Raw genomic sequence first — 16,791 nt, 5'->3', positions numbered from 1 at the left:
CAACTCTGGTAAGGTTTGTCTGGCATATGCGGGGTATACCGTAAACCCTGATATATGCGGGATACACCGTAAATCTAAAAAATCTATAATATTGCTAAACACATCCACGTGCTTCAGTAAATATTATAATTTGAAGCCAAATACGAAAGATCATCCCATCCGTTCATGTCATTTTACAATAGGTAATCTATATACAGGGTGGAAGAGGCAGCGCTTCTTTTACTGAAACTGCATATAGGGTAAAATATTTCAAACCCAAAATTAAAAAAAATAATCAAGGTACCTCATCGGTTTGGACGTAGGATTTTTTTTACATTTCACGATTTTTATCCATACCTGTATTTCGTGTCTCGCACACATACGTATGCGACGTTGCCGCTTTGACAGGTAAGTGTGTGCGTGCCTATATTATACTTTACAAATGGCGTTTTATTTTAAAACGATAATTTTATTATTTGTTTTGTTTGAAAAAAAACTTTTTCATTCTTGAGAATTATTTTTTTTTCCGAATTATATTAGGCTTTTATAGAGTAGTTAAAACTGTGGTTTCATTTAAAGTGGCGCTGACAATTCCACCCTGTATATAAAAGGACTTGTCCTCACTGACTGAGGTAAGACGCACGCACAGCCTTAACCGCTGATGGTAGAAACGTTAAATTTGGACAAAAGTTTACTTTTGTAATCTGGACATCCACTAAGAAGGGATTTTGAAAAATTTTAACTCTAAAGGGGTGAGATAGGGGTTGAAAGTTTGTAATGAAAAAAATTTAAATCGGCACCGATTTTTATAAAATTTGAAATTTAGATTTTTAAAAGTATTTAATTGAATACGTGTTTCATCGTTTTCTAGAATTCTCCCCCTAAGGGTGCAAATAAGGGGTTGAAAGTTTGTATAGGTTTTTTTTAAATCGTCACCAATTTTCATAAAATTTGAAATTCAGACTCTTAAACGTATATAATTAAACACATGTTTCATGGTTTTCTAGAATTCACCCCCTAAGGGTGCAAATAAAGGGTTGAAAGTTTGTATGGAAAAATCTTTAAATCGCCACTGATTTTTATAAAATTTGAAATTTAGACTTAAAAATATTTAATTGAACACATTTTTCATGGGTTATTAGAATTCACCCTTAAATAGGCAAGCGAAGCTGCGCGCGTCCGCTAGTTTAATGATAAACTTAAAGTAAAAACACAAAGAATTTAACTATATTATAAAAGACTTTTAGAATCCTTAATAATAAGCAAATTATTATAGGTAGAGTACACTGTAGGTTAAAAGCTAGACTATTGTTAGATATTCGTATTTGTTGATCCAACGAAGGACCACTTAAAGGTATTCACTATGGACTATGGAGATTAAATACACCCACGCGCATCGCTAAGCAGATTATGGTTAAGCAAAGTAGATAGATTTCGAAACAACAAACTGATTTAAATATATTTTAATAATAATAATTTGTTATGAAAATATCTTTCTTTTAATATTTCATTAAGATACGAAACATTTATTTGTATAAATTAATACTGAAATGCCTACAATATTTGCAAATATATATTTATTTTCTTATCCTAGTAGACAGTATTCGATTATAATTTAAATTAAACCAATTTTATTGTCAATAAAGTTAAATAGTGTAAAACGTCATGTAATTTTTTAATTGAATTCTTATTTACTACTAAGGTCTTGTCTTTCAGTTGATATATGAAAATGAGAGCAAAGGACTCGCAAATTCAAGAGTGGTCGTTTAATGGATATGGGTTGACATTTCCTCGACATTATTTACGTGTAAAATTTTAAAAAGACTTTTACTCTACGCTTACTTAGTTAAGTCAGTAATTTATTACAATCTAAATTTGTTTGTACTTTTTACTTTTTATGTATGTAGATAGATAAAAAAAATAAAATCATACATTACAATTTTAAAAAATTAAATACCTTTATAAAATATTTGTTGCAGTACTTATATTCTAAACTAACGAATCACGATCAAACATTTTTGCTTACAGCATATTTAATACATGGTAAAGCTTTCAAATTAATTCACTTTGTTGAAGCATTTATTCCGCAAATCACATGGCTTTACTCATGTAAAATGAAAGTGTTTTAATATTTTAAAAACTTAAGAGAACAAAGAGATTTTTTTATTCAATGCTATGAAATGTAAAAGGTTACATTTTATCCAAAGCCAGTCGTGGCGCAGCTTCTGCAAGCGTGGGGCTGTAAACTCGACAGGTCGTGAGTTCAATTCCCATTCGAGGAAATGAAATATTTAAAATTTTAATTTCTTCGCTCTGTTGTTGAGGCAAAGTGCGGCGTTGAGTTCAGCCACTCAACACATTGCTTGCAACTTAAGACTAATCAATACTAAATATGGGCACATGCATGCGAGTGTACACATACTTACATAAACACATACACAACAAACTATAAGACTCCATAGTTTTCATCAGGGACTAATTAAAACTATGCAATCCATGATCGGTCTATATATTTACATTGAAACCTCTTATGTTCTTCAATATCAAGGACTGACGCTCTTCTCCTTCGCATTTCACGAGTCTGTGTATAATTCATGAAAGGATATAATTTGTTATCCAAAAAGGTTCTACATTAAGTAATTTGATTTTGTACCATGATAACCTCACGCTTGAGGTTTCCTCAACAGACGAAGAAATATTCTTATAAATATCTAATGTACAATTTCAAGACAAGATTCCAAAAGTATTACCAATATACTTACTGTGTAAATAAAAATATAGAATAAATCAGCTTCACGCTGTATCCCGCACACAGCAGAGTAGGCAGAGGTAACCCAGTGTTAAGACACTCCGTTCCCCACTTTCTGCCTCTGGAGGCATTGCGTATTGAGTGGCAGAACTCAACGCCGCGCTTCACCTCGATACCAGAGCGAAGAAATGGACATATAAAACAGATAGTTTTTTTTTAAATAATTTTGCAAATCGCATTATATTCACAAAGCCTAAATAAACTTGAAGTATGGTATATTAAGTTGACGAATTACTCACATATTTAAGTAATGATTTCACAGCTTAATGATTTTGCACCGACATCGACAGCTACAAATGGAAAGTTATCGCTTTTCTGTCTGTCATTCACAGCTTGTTATTCATAAAGGAAATGAGATAAGGAGTTCAAACTGTAATGTTTGATGTGTTTATCTATACAAATATTATAAAGAGAAACTGTTTATGTCAATAAAATAAATTAACGAGATTTGGTTTATATGTTTTATTTAATTATAATAACCAGCTATATGCTATTTAATACATGTTTATAAAAATACATAAGTTGTATTTTTTTTGTAGTTTACTTTGTGTCCCTGCGGCACGACGGCCTGAAAATAACAATTATTGTTAAATAATTTACTTTTCTCGTTTTGAAGTTCCTTTGTGGACAAAGCTAAAAGGAAATGTCATCAAGCACGAATAACTTTAGATTACGACAAATTAACTCTGAAAAGCGTTGCGTCTAATATAATTAAATAATATCATTATTACATTTAATTTCCTAAGCCGTTACATTTATTCATACGTTTTACTAATCTTTGGTATAATGCTGATAATGACCTCTTGACCTTTTAATAATCCTGTCTATAGCAACCCTCCATGTAAGTTTTAATAAGGGTTAGGTAATGCCTTTTTATGATCAAATGCTTTTTTCTCTGAAATATATTTTTTTCTCCTTTCTTTTTTTTTTTAAGGAAGGAAATTGAACAAAACAGTACAAAAATGAACATTTTTATGCAATTAATAATATTTCAGGTTCATTTGAATTCATTATGAGAATAAATATCTAGAAGAATTTTGAAAAAGAAAATCTTATGTATTGGGATAGTGAAAACTAAAATTTGCATTGTTAGAATTAATTACTCAAGAACCCGGCCACTGCCAAAAGCAGCTTTTGGTCGGATAAATAATATTTACTGACCATACCATACTAAGTTTCATGATGTCCGTCTAAAAAGAAAAAAAAAATTTGTCCATCTATTTTTTATCTAAATCTAGAAAATGACCATATTTTTAGTAAGCATGAGTTGCTCAGAGGCCGTTGTAGAACACTACGTTCCCTTTACCCTGCTATACGCGGGATACTATAAAAAATGATTTTTTCAAAATTGTTTGCAACATTCATAAATCAAACAATAAAACAACAGCTAGTTTGAATTTATTTATTTCATAACATTTCTTGAACTTTGAACTTTTGATTCCCAATAAATAAGTAATATCCTAATGAATTAAACTCGCAAAGTTTATACATGCAAAGTGTATTTGATCCATTAGAACATAAAATGAAAGCGGGCGGGGGGGGGGAGGTGGGGGTTGCGCCGTCATTCTGCTCTCGATCACATACAAAATCCTACTCTACTTTTAACACCACGCCAATCCCGGATTAATTTAAACCGAGCTCCCATGAATACATAAAAATCCATATAGACTAAAAATAAATTGGCAGTCTACTAGTTGTAATATTTTAAATCCTAACGCTTGCTCATAGTTTGTTTTTAGTGTGTACTTCACACGTCAAACATCGATCTAAATACGTATATTTATCAATAAAATCATAGTTTTATGAAATAATAAAAAAAGAATTAAAAAAATATTTGTATCCTTATTGAAAAAATAATTTTCCTTAAAAATGAAAGAAAAGAAAATAAGGTAAAAAAAGACGACATGATGCTAACTTTTCTTGCTTACAATTAATAGATAATTTTTGGAAATATTTTTGAACAAATAAACCTACCAAAGAATTAGGAACAGAGTGAAGTTAAAATTTAAATAATTTGGATCGAGGAAAGCCCACCCTCTTGGTTACGAGAGGGTATTGGCTTTATTGAATGAAAGATTTCGCTCAATCAACTAGCGGGAGACTAATGGAAGAGTTGCCTAACGAACACGACACAGTACTTTACAATATATACTCGTACGCTACGCTATCGGTGCTAAATGGAAGTACTTAGTGCCATGTGTTTCTTTTTTGGTATTTGTTTTGATTTTTCTTCCACCAAAAGCGGTTAAATTCATTTTACAAAATTTGTATTTGCTTCCAGAGCTGCTACCACCCACAGCGGGGTTGACAGAGTGTATTTAGTGTTAAGATACTCTGTTCCCCATTTTCCGCCGAAATCTGAAAGCACTGCGTGTTGAGTGGTAGCCTAGTGGTAGGTTTGCCTCGAAACCAGAGCAAAGTGAAAATATAAATTGTATAAAATATGATCCAATATCTCGTCAATCTATACATAAACTGTGTAATCATGGAAGCGTGTTAAATTGAAAGTGATTATTCATGTCCTCACGCTGTGACTCCACCATTTCGCAGCTATGAATAGTTATATGTGCAAATATCTATGTTTGATTATATGTTATACTACCTAGGTTCCAAATGTGAAAGTAAATACTTCTCAAATGTTCCTCAAAATACACTAAATATATTATGGTTATATTTTTTTTTCATAGCTCTGGTATCATGGCACAGTGCGGTGTTGAGTTCCGCTACTCAACACGTAATATTTTAATAATTCGGCTGAAAGTGGGGAACGAAGTGTCTTAACACTAGATTCCCCCTGCCTTACGTTGTTATATGCGGAATACAGCGTGAACTGAAAAAAAATGTAAAACAACTTTAATACTTTCATTTTCATATATAAAGCCATAAAGAACTAGTACACATAATGGAACCGTTTTGATGAAGCCTCAATGGTTTTCAAAAATGAGAAGGTATTTTTTATATGCTATTACTAAATAAAGTACCACCCTGCGCCGCGCTAACAATTTATTTCTAACAGAATTTTTATCATATAGAGATTTTTCCGATATACACCACTATATTTTAGAAGTATATTTTTTATAAAGGTATATTTTATATTTTGGGGAAATTCGATCTACTATCAAGGTATGACATCTGGATAATGCTATTTTTCTTTGTAAATCACACGAAAACTGGCAGTTTATGATACAGTTAGATAAAAACCTAATAATTGATGTTTTGTATTGATATGTAGAATAAAAAGACAAGAAAATATGTCTTAGATTTCCTATTTTAATTAATTTCCCAACATGATACTAAGGTTGCTTTTGATTTTCTACTAACTTGTAAAGTTAAGATTATTTCATCAAAGGGCAAAACATTTTCCAGCGATTCTCTGATTGCGTTAACGATTACAAAATGAACTTTCCATTGAAATTCGTAAAATTTTTGTAGGTCCAAGGGTAGCCAAAGTGATTTCGATTAAAATGTTGGGTTTTAATTAATTTTAGCTTTTATGAAAAAAATAAACTATTAAGACACTTTTTTTTATTTTTGTGTGTATCTTTTTTTTGATAAATTATTTGATAATTGTAATATTTTCAACAAAATCTTATTAGTTTCATGTATTTTATTATATATATTTGGTAAAACATACAATTATTTACAAAAATATATATATTTTTTAATTTCGTATCCTTCACATAGCAGGGTAGATAGAGGGAACCTAATGTTAAGACACTTCGTTCCCATTGAGACATTTTCGTAAGATTGAATGTAGTTAAACACAGCTGTTTCTATGTATAAGCAAAATTACATAAAACATTACAGAAAAAAGATTCGAGTTGATTTTGTTATAAATATTCCTTAAATAACAGCATAATATTCTTTTGGAACAGTTCCATATAAGCCGCAATCAATCACACCGGAGGTCAAGTCCATAATAAACAGAAAATCCAGCTATTATCCTTACGGGAAATAACATTTATTGAGCACTTATATTCTACAAATTAGATTATTTGCTGTCGAATTACAAGTGACGAATGATTTTCCTTAAAACTATATAAATAAAGAGCCGTTGTGGCACAGGGGCTCAAGTGTACAACGACGCGACGTTTGCGGGTTCGATTCCTACTCGGGGGAATTAAATATTTACTATTTTCATTTTTTCGCCCTAGCCTCAAGATAAATCCTCGAGAACTTCACAAGTATCTGATTAATTATTTCAATTTTCGTAACACTTTAAATTAGATGATTTAATAGTAAAAATATATGTACTTACATGTTTTCAATGCTCATCTGCCTTGCTGCCAATATGTCAAGTTCCATTTTCTCTACAAGGAAGGTTCCAGGTTAGTGCTATATTGTCTTGTCAGTGATTTTTTTCTTTTGAATATTTAATAAAAACATTATTACTCTATAATACTACTTTTGTGGCCGTCATAGCGCGGAGGGAAATCGACTTGACGGGATTAGTGATAATCTACTCGGGGATAGAATTATTTTAATTTTCCTCAGGAATCAAGACAAAGCGCGGCGTTGAGTTCATGCACTCAACATTCAATATCTCACAAATTATGCGTAAATTAGGGAAGGGAACTTTAACTTAACACTTGGTTCCCTCTATACTACCCTGGCTACGCTATATTAAGCGTAATGCTGAAAATAAATGACCCAATATATAAAACTTTATGTATATTTATTCCGTGAATGTATGTAATTGTCGTTTAAATTAAACATGGTAGGTAAGTAAAGTGCTTTTTAATAACCCCAGGCGTTTATATGTGCATTCAATATGACACATTTATCATTGCCGTCGATAAGTATGCCATCAAATTTTATTGGTGAAATGGTTATTATCAAAATTACATAAAGTTAAAAAAAGCAAAATACAGTCGAATTGATAACCTCCTTTTCTTACAGAAGTCGGTTAAAAAGGCGTGTGTGTATTGCTCCCAATCCTCACTTAAATAGTAACTAGTATTGGGCTTAAAAAACAATACACATGCAACTTAGTGTTAAGATACTCCGTTACCCGTTCCAGGAAAGGCCCAATTTTCTAGACCTCAACGGAACGGAACGGAGCTCACGCTTTGTCTAGTTACCAGAGCGACGAAATGAAAATAATTAAATTCTCGTTTAATTAACTTACGAATTAATTTACTTAGTAGCCTAGTGAAAAAATAAATAAAATTACGGTAAATATCAACACTTTATTCTATTTTCATTAACTTCTATAGTTTTATATTTTATACATTTTTTATTTACAGTTAAGTTTGATAGAAATAAATGGTACTATTATAGGCGTAGGTCGACGTTACGTTAAAAAGTCAAATAGTTTACATTATATAAGTATATATTAATTTTTTTATTTATTTTAATGTTATGTTTGAACCGTAAATTTGTAGAAATATTTTTTATTCGTATTACACAGGGCGAATTAGTCGCTTTTTGTAAGCACAGTTAAATAAATGTTGAATAAGAAAACGTTGAAACTTCAAATTTGGGACGAACTGCTACCGCTATACGTGACATGTAAAGATAATGATTAGCCTACATTTTCTTCTATGTTTGTCTATCCAGAAAAATAAGACGAGTTCTTTTTAGAACAATATTAATTCTGGCTTTACATATTAAAGTCAATAATTTCATTTAAAGTATAACATAATTTAGCTATACTTGTCTACAGAAAAAATAATATTTCAAAGATTTGAATCCATAAATAAGTAATTAATCAGTCTTTGATAAGGTTATATTTCTAAAATCGATAACCTATTAAATATTATATGAAATTATTAACATAAACATTTAAAGGATAATAGATCTGTTTTAATACATTCAGAATTTTTTTTTTAAATGTTTAATTCAAATCATCACATATTACTTAGGCACCTATTTCTTGTATACTGTAGAAGTTGAACGAAGAATTATTTTCATTATAAATAGCTAAATATATATATAATACCATTACGATTTCCAGTATTGTTGCTTATACGTATTGTAAATCCATCCATAGCCTCCATATAGATATTAATCATGTTATCAAACATAATATGCAAATATATTGAAATAACGAAAACTTTCATTAATATCCAACTTTTACAGCAACAAAGTTTATATAATTACATAATTTATGTATAATGTTTTCGTTAAAACTACATATATTTTGGCCTTTTTGACCTAAAACTAATGTATTATTTACATACATTTATATCTCATAGAAATAATCTTTGGCTATAATAATAAAAACAATTTGAATGGATATGTTACATGAGTTTGTACAATATGAGAGCTGTACGTGGATCCCTTCTTCACCGATAAATATACATTTTTATATCTATACCTACTAAACAAACGTTATTAAAAGGTTAAACTACCGAATACTATATAAAAGTAATAATAGTAAAATCTTGAATATCCAAGCACTATTCGAACCTGTAACAAAAAAAAATCTTAATAGTGTATTATTTCTTCGCACTGGTGTTGAGGCAAGGACGGCGTTGAACTCAACGGCGAGGAACTCCGTCACTCAACACGTAATTGAGATTCAAGAGTTCCCTAGGTTCTCCTAGTCCTTAACAACTAGGTTTCCTCTGACTACCCTGCTGTGTGCGGGATAGAGAGTGAAGCTGTTTTAATTTATTTTATTTATTAATGTGTAAAGAGTAAACACTGTTTATAATTTTCATTCCAGCTAAAACATCAGCAACATGCAATTTGCAAATTTACTGGTTTTATAACGTTAGCTACGTTCATAGAATAAATTGACACCGCAAAGTTTGCTCAATTCAATAACACTCACCTACAGCACTATTACGGACGCCCAGCACCGAAGCAACTTCTGGCTGCTCCATATCGAAAATTAGTTCGGCGCGTGCCGCGTACAGATTATATATACTTGCTATGCAGGTCAACCTGAGACTGCCTCGCTTAAATGCCTCGTGGCGAACAACAAATAATACTTCACCTACAGATGGCAGTCTATTATCTGGACCCGACCTCTCAAACCCAACCTTCATATCTTCCTTGGGAGGGCGCCTGATTTCCTCTTTATGGAGGCTTATATAAGTCTCGTCCAAATACTGGATATTACTTTCGTCATGAAATATGTTGAAATTGATATCATCCTCGGCCATTTCTGGCGTAGTCGTTTCAGATTTCGGCGGGGGGTCCCATTTGAACCACTCCGGTAACTCGTGCACAAACGATTCCATATCGATCTGGGAGACATAAGGGAATTAGGAAATTATCATTTTAGGTGGAATAGATTATTTGTTGAGCAAATGGTTATCTTAGATAATGGGTAGTTAGCCAAAAGCTACGACGTTTGCTATTTTGTGATTAATGACTCGCCTACCGAGTGGCCAGAGAAAAAAACTACGACGCTGCCAAAGCAAAAAATACGTAGAATTTGTTCCATACATCTATGTATTACATGCTATTGTCATAAAGTTATTTCACTATTTTTGTATTGGTGCTAATAATATGTAGAGAAAAAATTAAAAATGCTTTATTTTTCAAAAAACTGTATATTGCTAAGTGTTTGTTGTGATCTTCGTTGCTAGCTTGAAGTCATTTCATATTAATACATAGATGTATCTATAAGTGTGTAAGTATATACCCTTGTAATATAAAAGTTACTATTTACTTAATTGACACGTAATGGAGCCCCCGCACGCTAGCCCTCATAACAATATCATTTTCACATTGATGAAGTTTTATTCAGAAAAGAACGCTTTTCATCGTGATATACTTATATTCTATTTCATTATTTTGTTATACATTGTTAGTTGCTCTTGTTACTAGAAATATATCATATTTTTCCAATATTGTTACCAAATTGCGAATAATTCTAAAATTGAACTAATGAACTCCATTCATAATGAACGTAAACAAATTTTCAACTCAGCTTATTTGAATATAAGCTGTTACTTTTAGCAAATACGAATTTAGCAGTTATTTAAGAACTCGATATTTGACCAATATTATTTTCATTTTAGCTTAAGAATTAAAAAATATACATCTATAAATATATAAAATAAAATATAAGATTTAAGAGTGTTTGTTATGTACAATGATATTTCTGTACATTTGTACACTTTTTTTCTGATAGATGGTCAATTTTAAAAAATCGATTTTTTGAAACCAGACACTTACTTCCTGGCCATTTAGAGCGAATGTAAGATTAGCTGGTGGATGTGATGGCGGTGAGGCGCAGGTGGCGCGCAGCGTCGACCCCACGCCGTACCATGACCGATCAGACACTAGCTTCGGTCCCCATTCTGGAGAATCTGTGAAAAAAAACAAATTTAAAACATTTTTCTTTTCATCGAATATTTATTTTGTTCTGTTTTATCATTTTGTTAGAATAGCTATTTAAATTTACAATAAATAATCATAATAATATTTTATTTTAATTTTATCGTCCTAATTTCATGTTGTAAAGCCCTATAGCTACATTTTCCCAACTCAGGTAACCCTGTTACCGTTTAATCAACCTTGTACAATCACATTTAGGTGGTCCCCGTGAAACCTTTATTTTTTAAGCCTGAAACAAATTTAATCAACGAGAAAAATGATAAAAATGAAGCATAACAACGTACACCAACAGCAATCGACGTAAAATTATATTTCTTGTTAAATAATTAATAAGAAATGTGTTTTGCTACTGTGTTATTGCTTGGAAATCCACGTAGACTATTCTTATAAGGTTTGCCAAACTAATCTATCAAACGGAACGTCTAAGTTTAAACCAGCATATCTAGGATACGGAGTTACATAATGAAAACATCGATCTTCGTTGGATTTTAAGAGCCAATACGGTCTACTTTAACTTAACTAACAATAAACTTTGTGATAGTCTAGTCAAATAAAGTATTATAAACGACTTAAAATGTTCTATATAAAGTAATATTTCTGAATCTTTAATTAATCGCAACAGGAATAAAATATTCTGTTATTTTAACTTACAAATATGATATTTATATACAAAAATCGATAGAATTCAAGCATGATTGTCCAAAATGTAGCTATCATAACTTGTTAGAACAATATCGAATTATATTTACATTAACTGAAAAATAAAAACCTACTATTTACTTTATATAAAATAAAAATAATACTATGAACGAAACAGCTACCCCATATTAAATTGACCATTAGTGCTTAAAACGTACTAAAGTAAAATGTGAAATAGCGACTACATTTTTATATAATATTTATTTGGCTTTAGAGCATCGATTTATATTGGCAGGTGAATTTTATTGCAACTGTGAACTAATGCGGGGCAAACCTATGTTCGGCACGTCCGTTTACATTCCTTTTACATTGCTCGGCGTCTAGTTGGAATAAACAATCGCTGCAGATATATTCACTATGAATTGACTTTTGCTATTTCTACTGGAAAATATTTACCTGCATGAACATAGTTTACAGCATAAGAAAGTGTTCGGATATTTTGACCTATATAATTATTGATTGGCGTGGCGTAGTGGCATGCGTGAGACTTTAGGTGCGACGGCCGTGGGTTCGATTCCTACTCGGGAAATTAAATAGTTTATATTTTCATTTCTTCGGTCTGGTGGCAAGGCAACGTACGGCGTTAAAGTCTGTCCCTCAACACGTAATGCCTTGAGCGGCGGAAAGTGGGGAGAAAGTAGGTTACCTCTACCTATCCTGCTATTTGCGGGATACAACGTAAAACTGAAAAAGAAATCATTATTATAATGCTTTTAGGTTTGTAAAATGATGACGAAAATTCACCTTGTTGTACGTAACTTTTTTTAATGCACCTCGTATTATATAAAAATATAAATTGTAAAAGTTGTAAACGACGCCAATAACCGTAAGCGCTACTACATCTTGGCACACGAAACATTCACATTTTCCTGGAGCTGCCGTGCGGTGCATTGTCTTCGTTAATGGTAGCATCTGTGGTCTTCACATGTATATAACTATAAAATCTAATATATATAATATACAGATTATATACACAGATAATTTAAAAATCTATAATGTTTTTTTTACGTTTATATTTACATTTCTTCGCTCTGGAGTCGAGGCAAAGTTGGCGTTGAGTTTTGCCACTTAACACACAATCCAGAATTCGGCAGAAAGGGGGAAGCGGAAGTGTCTACTAGGTTTCCTCTGCTTACCCTGCTGTGTGCGGGTTAGAGCGTGAAAATGATTTGATTTTTTTAAAAACAACGACAACTCGACCTTACTTTATCAAAGCTTTCCAGACTTATAGCAATATTGTTCTAGCTTGTATGAAGCGACCGTACGGTGTATTGTCTTCGTTAATGGTAACATCTGCGGTCTTCACATGTACTCGTATATACAATCTTATCTATATAATATACAGAATATACAGAGACAATTTAAAAATGTTTTTTTTTTAAAACAACACCCGACTTTAACTTATAAAAGCTTTCTAGACTTATAGCAATATTGTTCTCGCTTGTATATACCGACCATAATATGAGATTAGCAATGATATTCCTCATTTAAAACATGGTTAAATGCACTGGAATTGGAAAATATGTATAAGTGGGTATACTTAGTTCCTTGTTATTTGAAACTTGGGAATGAAATATAATTGTAAAAAACCTAAATGCATACGAAGTCACACAAAAAACAAGCTCGATAGTTCATTAAAATTGACAGTCGGGATCCATTTAAATGACAAATGATTAATGCTATTTTTAAATAGGTTTTAAACGATAACCCACTTCACGTATCGATTTTTTTACGTCGATTTATTTTATATATTGACAATTTGGTCTCTGGTTGTCTATCTATAAAAAAAAAACAAGTATCAATAATTTATTAGGATTAATAATCGGGAAACTTACACTTACATAGACTGATAAAAGATAAAAATTACTCCTTTCTTTGCATCAAACAGTTGGGTAAAAAAAAAATTACTCGATTGAGTAGGTAGAATCGATATTGAATTGTATATTTTATTACGACAAATATGTAAGTTTTTATTTTCACAATAAAAAATTATTAAACCTTGGCCTTTTTATGCATATTTATATAAATAATAAATAATAATTGGTACCGTGGAGTACTGCTGCGGTTTCTGGCCGAAGTAATGTTGATGCTAATTGATTATTAAAAATGGATATATATATTTATTGTAATTTCATGTGCATACGTGATTCCCGTATTTTCAAGCATTGATAATTTTGTTTTAAATAATGTTTTTAAAGATTTGTATTTCCAAAAAAAACAAATTTCAAAAGTTTTGTATGATGCAATATTTTCGTTATTGTTCCGTTTGTAGATATATGTAACTAGCGAATTCTAATAACCCATGAAACATGTGTTCAATGAAATATTTTTAAGAGTCTAAATTTCAAATTTTATAAAAATCGGTGGCGATTTAAAGATTTTTTCATACAAACTTTCAACCCCTTATTTGCACCCTTAGGGAGTGAATTCTAGAAAACCATGAAACATATGTTCAATTAAATATTTTTAAGAATCTAAATATCAAATTTTATAAAAATCGGTGGCGATTTAAGAATTTTCCCATACAAACTTTCAACCCCTTATTTGCACCCTTAGAGGGTGGATTCTAGAAAACCATGAAACATATGTTTAATTATATACGTTTAAAAATCTAAATTTCAAATTTTATAAAAATCGGTGCCGATTTATATTTTTTTCCATACAAACTTTGAACCCCTATTTCACCCCTTTAGGGTTAAAATTTTTCAAAATCCCTTCTTAGTGGATGTCCAGATTACGAAAGTAAACTTTTGTCCAAATTTAACGTTTCTACCATCAGCGGTTACGGCTGTGCGTGCGTCTTACCTCAGTCAGTGAGGACCTTTTATATATATAGATATTTGACGGTGTGATTTTAGTTTAATTATATTAATTTTTGAAAAAGTTTCCTTATTTTCATCTATTACTATTTGTTCTCCTTAGTTTCATTTCATAGTAAATACGAGTACATTTGAAATGAAATCATGTCACACAGGAGGGACGTTTTGCGGGGTGAGCGTATCTTGGCATGCGATGTTTCTACAATTTTAGTACTGCTCACGTATTTCTAACATTTGTAATACTATTTGTGGTTTAGTGACAGAGATAGCAAATAGCTTTGGATAAAAGTTATTTTAAAATAGTGAAAACTTACACCTTTTGCTATATATATATATTAAAATTAAAAAATATATTCTTTTCTTTATAAGAGCCAACAAACGAAGAGTTTATTGGTCAGCCATTATCATAAATTACAATGAAGCCTGTCTAGTGAGTTACCTGTTTAACAAAACAGATTGATAGACTATGATAGGGTTAGGCAGTGGTCCGTTCCGTAAACATTAGTGTTATAAATTTATTATCTATAGCCGCGTCGATCATTTGTTTAGTGCATTTTAAGCAGTTTATTTGTACACGTATCCTTAAAAAAAGAAACTATATAAAAAAGGGAATAACAAACATATTTAAAGTTAGAGCTCTAGAGAGCAGAAAGAAGACTCCTAATACTAAAAATAAAGATAACATAACAAGAAATATTCTCCATAAACAACTGGAATAGAAACGATAAAACAGTACAAAATAATAAATCCATATGTCAAGTTAATTGCTTTTTGTTTCAGCTTACCCACTACGTCCAGCGGCGCGGACCGTATTTCCGTGTGGAAGGTGGGAGCGTCCGCCGACACCTCGCACCGGAAGCGACCCGCCATAGCCGGCGTCGCCTCTTGCAGAACTACCCGCCTCGCGCCGGACCGCGATATCTAGTCATTTATTATTTTAATGTTCCCTTTCTCATATTTTATTACATTACAAATCTACCTTAATTACGTATTAATAAATATATACAAAATATACTATTATATAAACTTTTTGCTGCATAATTACTATGGCATATGTCGCAGTGAATTGATCAAAAACTTTAAATGTAACGATTGAAATTATATAATAAGTAATTAAATTATATACGGCAAAGCTACGAATGAATTATTAATTAATTTCACTGCCTAAATTGCAATGAGCATATATTCGGCATCATTTAATTACTCGTTAGAAATTTTGGGTGAATTAATTATTATGCAGCAAAATGGAACCTATCTACATATCTACTAATAATATTTAAGATATTTTTTCAAAGTTTCTTTCAATATTTAGCTTGGCTCTCATAAAACTACTTACGTCAACCTCGATTCCTGGCAATGGGAAAACTCGTGTATGAGGTAATTCTTTTGGAATATATCTGTAGAACTCTTCTCGTCCCCTATACCACTTTACGCTATATAGAGCTTCTTCATCTTCTAATTGCCACGTGCACTCTAGGGTTACAGTTTCACCTATTAAGACAGCACTCGGTACGTTGATCTCCAGGTTGTGCAGACCTCGTACACCTGAATGAAGAAATTTAATTATTTTATAAGAATCAAAATGTATAGTCATTTTTTTTATACTAGCGGCTTATATGCGGCTTATCCCGCTTATGTATTTTATAGCCAAATTCTCAACAATAAAATAATAGTTAAAATCTTTACATAAATTGTAACGTATGTGTTATTCTGACGTATTTAACTGTAATACCTAGCATAAAGTTTTTTAATCCGTAATCTTAATCCGTTCAGTAGTTTTTGCGTGAAAGTGGAACAAACATCCATCCTTACAAGCTTGCACATTTATAATACTAGTAGGATTCTTACTATTTCACAAGAAAAATCCATTAACGTAGAACATACATATACTACAAAACTTGGAAATAATTAAGTTCTAGGAAAGCAAATAGAGTGAAGTCAGGAGCACCGAATGCAATCTCGCAATTGCCACAGAATTTTAAAAATTTATTTGCGTTAGTAAACTTTTTTAAAGATTAAAATTTAATGTTTTTTTAATGAAATTTTAAATCTTTTGAATAGTTTTTTTTTCAGCTTCCCGCTGTATTACGCATATAGAAGGATAGGTAGAGGGAACGTAGTGTTAAGACACTACGTTCCGAATTTTCGAGGTATTGCGTGTTGAGTGAAAATATTCATTAATAATATTTC

The 16,791-nt window shown here is 31.3% G+C and overlaps 1 protein-coding gene across 1 annotated transcript in view; it reads right to left on the bottom strand.

The window, feature by feature from the left end:
- Window positions 1–7,960: 7,960 nt before the first annotated feature.
- LOC146532722 (uncharacterized) overlaps window positions 7,961–16,791 on the bottom strand; it is a 32,018-nt gene continuing 23,187 nt past the window's right edge. The window contains exons 3-7 of the mRNA XM_085196942.1: window positions 15,938–16,146; window positions 15,387–15,522; window positions 10,922–11,055; window positions 9,567–9,984; window positions 7,961–9,199 (exon numbers count right to left, since the gene is read on the bottom strand). Coding sequence (XP_085053068.1) covers window positions 9,138–9,199; window positions 9,567–9,984; window positions 10,922–11,055; window positions 15,387–15,522; window positions 15,938–16,146 — 959 coding nt within the window. The 3' untranslated portion in view covers window positions 7,961–9,137. The remainder of the gene's footprint in view (window positions 9,200–9,566; window positions 9,985–10,921; window positions 11,056–15,386; window positions 15,523–15,937; window positions 16,147–16,791) is intronic.

The sequence above is a fragment of the Heliconius melpomene genome, chromosome 13 (assembly GCF_056956725.1).
Source record: "Heliconius melpomene rosina isolate 202511_hmr_F chromosome 13, ASM5695672v1, whole genome shotgun sequence".
Taxonomy (NCBI): Eukaryota; Metazoa; Arthropoda; class Insecta; order Lepidoptera; family Nymphalidae; genus Heliconius; species Heliconius melpomene.
The sequence above is the reverse complement of the archived record's forward strand: the minus strand, read 5'-3'. Positions and strand labels throughout refer to the sequence as shown.